This window comes from Engraulis encrasicolus, chromosome 9 (genome assembly GCF_034702125.1).
Source record: "Engraulis encrasicolus isolate BLACKSEA-1 chromosome 9, IST_EnEncr_1.0, whole genome shotgun sequence".
NCBI classification, from domain to species: Eukaryota; Metazoa; Chordata; class Actinopteri; order Clupeiformes; family Engraulidae; genus Engraulis; species Engraulis encrasicolus.
The window spans coordinates 19,806,861-19,818,280 of NC_085865.1; the positions used below are offsets into that span (position 1 = coordinate 19,806,861).

General features: G+C 42.2%; 1 protein-coding gene across 1 annotated transcript in view; it reads right to left on the reverse strand.

Moving 5' to 3' along the window:
• Window positions 1-4,706: 4,706 nt before the first annotated feature.
• ctnnd2a (catenin (cadherin-associated protein), delta 2a) overlaps window positions 4,707-11,420 on the reverse strand; it is a 458,968-nt gene continuing 452,254 nt past the window's right edge. The window contains exons 20-21 of the mRNA XM_063206720.1: window positions 9,177-9,253; window positions 4,707-5,045 (exon numbers count right to left, since the gene is read on the reverse strand). Of these exons, the coding sequence (XP_063062790.1) occupies window positions 4,773-5,045; window positions 9,177-9,253 (350 nt within the window). The 3' untranslated portion in view covers window positions 4,707-4,772. The remainder of the gene's footprint in view (window positions 5,046-9,176; window positions 9,254-11,420) is intronic.

Below are 11,420 nucleotides of genomic sequence, written 5' to 3' on the forward strand. Positions count from 1 at the left end.
TGCAGTCAGGCATGGGCAGGTGTAGGAAATACGCCCTTGCCATCGGAGAGATAAATGCTGTTTCTCATTCTTTCCTCTCAGTCTTTTTTGTAGTGGTTTCAACAGTTTGAATCATTTATCAAGATCTCTCCACTTCTCGAGCACTACAATACAGAGTTTATGACAAGGAGAAAGTTTTACTGTATCTTTTTTTGAAAACCAAGGAAAAGCTTTCTGAAGATGTCTATTTTTTTGGTGGTTTCAACACTTTGACTCTTTTATCAAAATTTCCACATCTAGTGTAAACAGACTTATGATAACTTATGACAAGTTTTGTTGTATTTTTTAAAACGATAGAATGTTCTGAAAATATATTTGAAGACTTGTTTAATGGTGGTTGTTTATTCACTATTGAGAGTTGGGTGAAATCCAAGTAACTGAGCTGACAAAGTGAATTTGCATGAGCTGCTGAGCCACTTGCCTTGCTTGTCACCCATGATAAACATGACGACGAGCGGATTTTGAATTGTTATGCATCTGACATAGGAATTAATTTGTTTTGATGTGGATGTGCTGCACTTTTGATTGGATGATTTACAGAAGATGACAAAGTAATTATCAACATTCTGAGTTCATTCCTAATCTTTTAGATAAATAATTGCGGCCATGCAGGTAAACAGTTTGCCTCAAAAACAAACATTTTCAGGCTTTGATGTAAGTTCAAAAGCAATACACTGCACGAGGATGGTTAGGCTGCAGGAGTTCCTTCTTGCATCACTGATATGTACTGTAGCAGTGTGTGTCATTTCCAGGCAGAGATGTGCAGCGTATATTACAGCTTCCATATATGTTTACTGTGCCTACAAGCAGGGCTGTAGTCAAGTCCACCTTTGTAGAGTCCAAGACAAGTCCAAGACCAGTACTAGTCAAGTCCGAGTCCAAAGAGGTTCAAGTCCGAGACAAGACCGAGTCCAAAAAGATTCGAGTCCAAGTCAAGTCCGAGTCACATGTCGGTCAGTGTTTGACAATGAAAAGGATGAATGTCAATAGTGTGAACCTTAGAAGATAACCTATATGGCATGGATGTGAAGACAAAACTTGTTTGTTATTGGATTTCAAGCTCCACTTTACAATCTATGATGGCCAGTGTTCTAAACAAAACTTAATGACAGACCCGGCGAGTCCAAAAGCCTAATTTGGCAAGACCATTGTCCGAGTCCAAGACAAGTCCGAGTCCAAACAATACCGAGTCCGAGACAAGTCCAAGTCCATAAAAAAACGGACTTGAGACCGGACTCGGGCCGAGTCCGGACTCGAGTACTACAGCCCTGCCTACAAGCCGACTTTCCTGGTCTTCTGTGCACAATGCACCAGATTTCAACCCACACTCATGCGAGAGGTCAGCGATGGACACTGGCCTTCAGTTGAGTGGAGTTGATAGTGAGCTAATCCAAAGACTTTGGCTGAGTTGAATATATGCAACATCTTTCCATGTCTTACCACGGACCACTGCTGTGCCAACTGGCTGCCTGACTGGCTGGCTGCTTGGTTGAACTGAAAATTATAGCCTATTGGAAGGCGAAGGTCTTGGTGGATATTTTTTTCAGGTTTATAAAGCAGGACTCCTTTTGGAGCAGCCAACACACTGAATTTGAGAACTGCTTCAAACCAAGACATGTCAGCTGTAGAGATTTAAGCATAGGTCAGCAAAACACCAGTAAACTATAATGACAACGTATTTCATACCAATGACAAGAAAGGTTGTGTGAAATGGTCAGGGGACAAAGATTGAGACTTAAAAGGACGAAGATGTTTATCTACAGATTACCCTCTTTATTTCATCCAACCAGAAACAAGAAAAAAACAGAGGACTATTCCAGAGATGGAATCAGGTTGATCAATTCTGAAACACAGAGCTTGCATGATCAACAGCATGTATGACGTCTATGCTGCTTTCAGGTGTGATAACGTTGCAATGGTATGGTCAAAGACAAAACAATTTACTCAGTGGTGACATAAAAAAGAAAATACAGTAGAGGTGATTCAAGTTTCATGAAACATAAAAAACAGCACTTAAAATGGGGCCTTTCATAGCTATACGCTATTCTTCTGTGCCATATCAGCATTTCATAATAAAGCTTACCACTAACTCAACTCACAAATGTTGCTTTTGGACCACTTCCAGTGGCGGTTACAGTGTGTGACTATAAAAGATGGCAGGCAATTAACCTCAGTTACCATTACCTCCTATGAAAACACCAAGTGATAACATCCCTCCTCCCAGCACAAGCATGGAGCAAATCTGTAGTTCAGCGTTTACAATACATGTAACGTCATCCATACATGTATTTTGTGTGTGTGTGTGTGTGATGGTAATCAGTGGAAAAAGTTATAGGCATGTTGCAGTAGAGTAAATTTATTGTCCTGGCTTCAGAACAAATCAGAGTCCAAATCCAGAGGTTATCTATGAAGCTCGAAAGGAAACAGCAGCAGCACAGCTCAATCCAGGAGGTCAACATCTTCAAGTCTTGGTTTCCTTATTCCCATTTGAGAATAATTGATATAAACACAGTCCATTTTTTTATTAAGCAAGTCTCTTCTTTTTTGTTTTAAACTTCTCATCATTTTGCTTCTGGTAACACTAACATCCGGCACATAAAAATTATATTTATATATTTATGTATGTATATATATATGCATGTATTTATATATATAATTCTCATTTTTCCTATTAACATTTGCAGTGTAAAGACCTCACTGTGTTTTTGTCATGGGAGAAGCCAGCTTTGAGAAGGGACACCTCATCCAACACGGTTCAACACACAGCACATACTCACTAAGAACAAGAGACGGATTTTGTACAGATCTTGGAGAGGGAATCGAGCTCTTAAAGATTTTGCCCTCCTGGTAATTGTTATATATTTTTCTCCTTTTTGTATTTGCGTAGACATACTGTTGCTTAGTAGCAATAAAAAACACATTTTTAAACAAATTAAACAGTGACAGTGTGCGGAGGATATATCTAGCTGTTGAAGGAAATGCCAACTTACAGTAAGGTTCCCACTACTCTTCAGCTTTCCCATCCAGATATTTAAAAAATTTGGCACAATGTCACTCACTGAGCGCAGCTACATGCGAGGAATATCCAGATTTTAAACGAAATGGTGAAAGTATTCAGCTTGCACATGAGTCGTTTAAACTCTTAATTCATTCCGAATGTGGCAGTGTTCTGGTTGCACAACGCTATTCCGCACACATGTAAATGGAATATCCTCGAACTTGCTTTAGACCGAATACTGGTCATATTCCGCTTGAAATCGGAATAGTCTTTGCATATAACCGCGCTCATTGTCTCATGTAAGCACATAAAAACTGAGATACTGGTGGTGTAACAGACAAGTTGTTTGGTTTATGTCATTGTGGATGACCAACGGTTGTTATTGTATTATCTTTTAACACTATCAACTGATAGAGAAAGGAACAAAATCCAATAGAAGAGAAACGCAAGAAGACCTATTTCAAATATCTACATCTAATTTTTTTTTTTAGGCAGTGAAAAAGCACTTCGTCGACAAAGAGGGTGTGGAATGATGCTGTTTGAAATGCCTGAGGACGGCTTCAAACACTTGTTTAGTTGCCACAAAACAAACTCACGTTATCAGAACGAACAATACTGCTATGTTTGTCCTTCTTGTGTTGCTGTTAAAACATACTTTTGTCTGTCTGGAGAGGGGACATTGATGATTTGATACATACTGTATGTTAGTCTTTTTTTCTCTGTACTTTTTGTACCATAAACAATGTCCGAAGCCACAGGGAGGAAGAATGTGGCGTCCGTGTAATATACACAATGCACTTGTATCTGCAATGTACACCAAATACTTTACATCAACAAATAAAAAAAAGTACAAATTAAAATGTGAAAAAAAGGACAACAAAAATATAGAGAGCAAAAAGGAATCTTCTAAGTATTGAGCGACATTCCATCAGTTTGAGATGAAGTCTTATTTCACCTGTCAAAAAGGAATGACGTACAAAACCGAGAAAAACAAAAAAGAAAACGGTGAAAAGCTGTTTCCAACAAAACCTGTAAACGACTCATTTTCCCCATCGCTTTATCATCCTCCCCCAGCTGGAGTGCTATGATCATGTCGTCATCCTTCCCATTTCCCCACTATATAAATGACCTTCCTCACCATTTTGCATTCATTCGTGTGCTGCATTGCCTCTCATCCACTTTTCAATAATCTCTTTTTCTTTTTTTTCTCGTCTCATCCCTTTCTTCCCATCGCTACTAACCTTCATATACTTTCTCTATGCCTTCATCATTTCATCCTTCATCTTTGTTTCACTCTCTCTCTCTCTCTCTCTCTCTCTCTCTCTCTCTCTCTCCCTCTATCCCTCTTTCTCTTCCTCTCTGTGGAGCAGCTTTGAACAAACTGAACGTAACAAACAATGTCTTGTGGCATGCACATGCAGTCGTCCAACCCGCCCCCATACCCCTTCCCAAGTCATCCACACCAGCCTTTCAGTCAGCTGATGCTTCTGTGCTCAGTGTACCGCGCCCACCCAAACAACCCACCACACCCCAAACCCCAGCCACACACACAGGCATATATACACAAACACACACACACACACACACACACACACACACACACACACACACACACACACACACACACACACACACACACACACACACACACACATATCCACGAACACACAAATTAACACACACCCACACGCAAACACACACACACACACACATACACATACACCCCAAGGCTCTTCTAGACCCAAGAGTCCGGCGAGGCTGGGTAGTGACTGGTCTCGTAGTTGAGTTCGCTATAGGGCCGGGCTGCGGAGTAAAAGTCCACGTAGTTGCCGGTCGACTTGAGGCCCAGGTGCATATTGTGCTCGCCGGCCGTGGCCGCCCGGTTGATCTGCTCCTCCAGGATCTCCTCGAAGCTCCGCGTTGTGGAGTTCTGGAAGGGCGGCGGCGGCATCGACTCGTAGTCCTTGTGCAGGACGGCCTCCTGGGGGACGGGCTGCACCGCGGTTACCTGAGCGGACACAGAGAGAGAGAGAGAGAGAGAGAGAGAGAGAGAGAGAGGGCATGAGCGCACACGTACACACATGCACACACATGCGCAAAAACTTTCATGACATTACATTATACTTGGCAGACACTTTTATCCAAAGCGACGTACAGTTACACATTTACAGGGTATTGGTTACAGTCCCTGGAGAAGTATGGGGTTAGGTGCCGTGATCCTTGATCCTCCTTGAGCCAGGGAGTGGAAGAATGGGATTCAAACCTGTATGTGGTGGCAGAAGTGGGCCAGTGTTTTGTCCAGAAAGTCTGCTGCTTGTTTGTTTGACTGTTGCACGAATAGATACCTGCTACAAATTATCGAGAATAACTCCATAAATTACCATAGCTATGCGGATGATACCCAGCTCTACTTATCTATGTCCCCAAATGACTATACCCCCCTTGAATCACTCTATCATTGCATGGACCAAATTAAGAAATGGATGTCTCACAATTTCCTCCAGCTGAACACAGATAAAACTGAAGTAATTATATTTGGGAAAAGAGAGGAGAGACAAAAGATTGCTACTATCCTTGAAACGAAGGGACTGAAAGCAAGGGAAACAGTTAAAAATCTTGGGGTCCTCATTGACAGTGACCTAAACTTCAACAGTCACATGAAAGTTATTACTAAGTCTGCATTTTATCACATAAAAAACGTCTCTAAATTTAGGGGCCTGATGTCTAAACATGATCTGGAGAAGCTAATACATGCCTTCATTTCTAGTAAAGTTGATTACTGTAACAGTCTTTTTACTGGCCTCCCCAATAAGACCATTAAACAGCTTCAACTTGTACAAAACGCAGCTGCAAGGGTTCTTACAAAGACAAGGAAGTTCGACCACATTACTCCAATTTTAAGATCGCTGCACTGGCTCCCAGTAAGCTACAGAATTGATTTTAAGGCTATGCTACTTGTGTTTAAATCACTAAATGGAATGGGACCCACATATCTACTGGATATGTTTCAGCTGTATGCACCAACTAGGTCACTAAGGTCAACGGAGAAGAATTTGCTGGTGATTCCAAAAGTCAAAACAAAGTGTGGAGAGGCAGCCTTTAGCTTCTATGCTTCAAAGCTTTGGAACCAGCTTCCAGATGACATAAAAAATGCACCCACTATTGATAGCTTTAAATCTAGACTCAAGACAAAGCTGTTCTCAGATGCTTTCCCCTAGCTTAAATTACTTATTATTATTATTATTTTTATGTTTATTTCATTTGTTTTATTTTATTTTATTATTATTTTTACCTTATGTTTTATCTTAATGTTTTAAATGTTTTTTGACTCTAATTCATTTCCTTCTTTCTTCCCTGTTTCCTTTCATTTACATTTGTTAACTTTGTGAAGCACATTGAGTTGCACCTGTGTATGAAATGCGCTATATAAATAAACTTGCCTTGCCTTGCCTTACACAGTCAAACACTCATGTTCCTTCATTCCCCTATCACAGCGGTTCCCAAACTTTCTTCCCTGCGCACCCCTTTTTACATTTCGATGTGGTTCGCGCACCCCCTAAGCGAATGTTGCACAGCCGCATATTGTGGCCAATCCACATTTCCAATAGACCTGAGGTTTTTTCTGCCATCATCACAATGGAACGTGTTACATGACAAGTTTAGGAGTTATAAATTACACTTTAGATGTATCCTTCCAGTTCCACCAAACAATTAAAAACTACATACTGTTCATTAATTCTGTATAAAAACACACATCTCAGCCATTACTCATTTCAGCTCGCGCACCCCTTTGTGGCAGGCCATGCACCCCCAGGGGTGCACGCACCCCAGTTTGGGAAACCCTGCCCTATCACTACCGATAGCAGAATGCACACTTCAGCGGACTCTTCAAGCAGGGAGCCAATGGAGGGTCAGCTGAGCACTGGAAAGTCACACTAACAATGTGAATATGAAAGCCTAACTGGGAAACCCCAACTCCCATTGTCTTTGTGACACACAGTGGAATTGCATTTATGCCTCATCAGTGCAAGAAGGCAGCCCCCAATGGCCAGAAGGGAGCAGTGCAGAGGGACGGTACCATGCTCAGGGTACCTTAGTCATGGAGGAGGATCGGGGAGAGCACTGGTTAATTACTCCCCCCACCAACCTGGCGGGTCGGAAGTCAAAACGGCAGCCTTTGGGATACAAGTCTGACGCCCTAACCGCTTACCCATGACTGCCCACATACATTATATAGTGAAAGAATGTAATGCTAATAACACCAGGGGGTCTTCTTGGCTCTGTTTCCAAGGAGATACGGAGGGAGGAAGGACAGGAGCATAAATGCTGCTGTTATATGCAGTAAAAGAAGGCCTTTAACATTCCCTTTAAAATTCTCCGCCCTGTGCCACTTTTAAAGTTTGAGACAATCTCGAACTTGACATTTAACAGATCAGTCATCAGAGCCTGAACAGACAGGACGTCTATGATGATGATCATAGTTGAAAAAGGAATCCGCTGAAATTGCAGATGAGTGCATGAGAGAGAAAAAGAGCGAGCACTTTTTGGCTGGTTGAGTAAAGAAGCTGGGGATTTGAAAAAAGAGGCACACAGGGTGAACTTCCAGAATTAGGTCATTAAGAGAGAAGGGAAGACAGAGGAGGACTTCCATTAGGCAAACCTAGGCAACTGCCTAGGGCTCCGACAAAATCTGTTCTCCATAGGAGCCTCAACTGTCACACAAGTCGCGGTAAACATACAAAAAAAGTTGGCTTGATCTGAATTTGTCACTTATGTAAAGTAATCGAAGATACATACGAGACAAAACACATACATTGCACCAAGAACTCGGAATTGTATGTCTATAAAATGACTTTTGAGGGCCCTATGTTTATATTTCGCCTAGGGCCCCAAAATGGCTAGATCCAGCCCTGAGGGAAGATATACAGTACAAGAGACGGGGGCGGTAGGTAAATGCAGGACTGCCTGGAGGCATCCGGTAGATACAGCTGGGAGATTGGAGAAGAGATGAGTCTGCGCTGTATTTTGGCGGCTGTTTAGAGAACCCCTTTTACCCACCTGCCTCAATCCCACACACCCATCTTCAACCACACGTCACTTTTTCTACTGCAGCTGGCCGGAGCTGCAGCAATCCTGATTTAAGCCACAGTGGTCATTATTGCACCACCCTCAGACAGATGGTAAGCACTCACTAATTTGTGTGTGTTTGAGAGAGAGAGAGAGAGAGAGAGAGAGAGAGAGAGAGAGAGAGAGAGAGAGAGAGAGAGAGAGAGAGAGAGAGAGAGAGAGAGAAAGAGAGAAAGAGGGAGAGAGAGTGTGTGTCTTTTTGGAGACCACATTGCAGTCCCGATAACACACATTTTCTTGGTAATTTTGTTGTAATTGGTAAAGCTAAAAGTACAAAAATATTTCTTTCCTGACAGGTGGGGTCAGTTTTGGTAATATGTATGAGACTGTGTGCCTGTGTGTGGGTGGCCTGGTGATGATGAGAGTTCTTCCTCCCAGCTAAACACTGCCGTTTTCAAATGTAAAGTTATTGAGTTGCAGCCTGTTCCAGAGCTAGGGCGCAACGACTGTTACCAGATGTTTCATAAAAAACGGCGAAAGCAGACATATGGAGGCATGAATTCATTTGTGTAATTGACTCCATAAAAGTCTCGCAAAAGCAACAGCTGACCCTTCCCAGTGACTAACAGACACTGCCAGGCATTAGGTTTCGCTTATTACCACTAACGAGGGCCCTTCTTTATAGCCTCCCGCGACATGCGAAATGCAGAGCCTCGCAAACCGCCCTCGATTTACAATCTTCCATAAAGCATAGGGAGAGCATCTGCTGAGGTTTATCTATTTATTTATTCACTTTTTTATTTATTTATTTATTTTCAAAAGTATCACATTCACACAGAAGGCTGATAACAACCACCAAACTGCTTTAGGAAGTTGACTTTAAAAGTGGATGATTGCCGTGGACGGCTTTGTGCAATGCGCGGTCAAAGAGGACGGACAGGTGTGAAAAAAAGTGGAAATGAAAAAAAAAGAACAGATAGAAAAGCAATAAAAGTGATGACAGTTGTTTTTGGTGGTGAGTCAGTGAGAAAGAGTGGAAATAATAAAAAAGAGGATTGTTTGTTCTTCTCACCTGGTTGTGTTTGATCTCTTCATTAGACGTCGAGTAGGCGTTCTGGTACAGCGTGGATGTCCCACAGGAGATTTGCACTGTAAACGAGAGAGAGAGAGAGCGAGAGAGAGCGAGAGAGAGAGAGAGAGAGAGAGAGAGAGAGAGAGAGAGAGAGAAAGGAATAGAGAGAGACAGAAAGGAAGAGAGAGAGACAGAAAGGAAGAGAGAGAGAGAGAGAGAGAGAGAGAGAGAGAGAGAGAGAGAGAGAGAGAGAGAGAGAGAGAGAGAGAGATCGGCGTGAGACCTCGAGAACAAAGAGCAAGGACGTGCCGCAGCCATCTCTGGTAATGAATATGTCATGGTGCTCACAGCATGAACTTGACTAAGCTGTCAGTTTGCCTAAAGCAGGGATGTCAAACTCAAATTCACAGGGGGCCAAAATTAAAAACTTGTGATGAAGTCATACGCCAAACTCTGTGTTTGCATTTTAAAGGATAGGCAAATATTCTGCAGGCACGAACTTAAAACTCAAAGGCAAATTTTAAAAACACTCATATATGATAGCGTATATGTGCCTGAACATAATCTGCTGTATGACTGGGAGAAATTTTGGCAACTGGGCAAAATGGATTGTTCAAGCGATATGACTTTACATTAATGGTGTATGTGGACCAACTGTAAAATACATTTGAACTGAGCTCATGGGCCAATCAAAGTAACTCCACGGGCTTGATTGGGCCCCCGGGCCTGAGTTTGATTTGTCTAGCTTAAAGGACATAGACACAAAGAGCTGCTATCTGTTCTACATGTTTACATTACATTACATTACAGTGCATTTGGCAGACGCTTTTTTACCAAAGCAACTTACAATCGAGGACATAATCATAGCCAACATCACTAGCAGATACAAAGTTCACAGGAAATATACAGGACAACAAGCGCAGATGCTGAGTAGGGTTTTTTTTTTTTTAAAGTACATTAGCACAGAGTTAAGCATACACACACACAAACACACATTATTCCATAGATAGAGTCTGTCCCGGGACTGGGGCAGCTCAAGCCTGATAACAACACACCAAGCTTGACTAGAAAAAGTGGTCTGTCTAACCAGAGATTAAGTATATGGAGATATGCCAATGTAATAGGTTGCTATGGGCACCTAACATGACCAGGTTCCGGTCTGCCTAAAGGGGCGTGTCATAATACTCCTGGCATTGAATAGAACAGTCCTTAGGTCTGCCTAGGTCTGCCTAAAGGGGGATTCCCCCCCGCCCTTGCAATCATGGAACCCGGAAACAATGGACCAATGGAACCTCTCTCTCTCTACTCTCTCTGGTCTATCTGTAGAAGAGGAAAGTACATCCGCTCACTGTTGCTGCTCATCGATTCTTTCAACACAATGTTTCGACCTCACACGGTCTGACCATGTGAGGTCGAAACATTGCGTTGAATAAATCGGTTCAGCGGTTCAATCGCTTCTTCAACACACCCCTGTTTGATCCAGCACCTGTTATACTGGATGTTTGCGCTTCGCCTGCACTACTTTTAGTCTGCCTAACTGTCTGTTGGGCTTGCGCCAGAACATTGAGCCAGTTCTCAATTAGCAACATGGAAATGTTTCACTCATAGTTGTTGGGAAAATTATAATCAGAAGCCGTTTATAGACACCAAGGTGCCGCATTTTTTAACGCAAATAACACTGCCCAACTCTCTCTTTGCAACAAAGTGTAAGCTACTTCTCAATTAGGAGCCTTTAAGACACCTTTAATTGATTATTGGAAACACGCAATTACCACCCCACTATACAGACAACCATTGCTTATTTTCCTGCCATCACCACCACCAAGTCTGACAGGAAAAGACAGTCTGGCCAACTTCCTCTTAGGCTTGCGTCAAGCATTGAGCCCCCTTTCAATTAGCAACATGAAAACTTTTTACTCACTGATGCGAAAAAAGATTACCAGCCACCTGAAGTTTATCTAAAAGCAATTATCGCCATCACACATTTTACATCTATACATAGTGTATATCACAGCCTCTGATAACTTTGACAGACCTCCAGCAGTCCATCATAGGAGTGTTATTGGCAAGCTAAGGTACAGACAGAGATGGGATGACATTCTCTTTCTGGCACAAAAGCAAAATAGTGTAATAGAGTAAATAGAGTAATAAACACTGTGAATTCAATGACTGTTTACTCTATCTCCATACAAAAACATGTAGCCAACTACTTCATATGAGAACTGTGGCTGAACTGAAGACTGG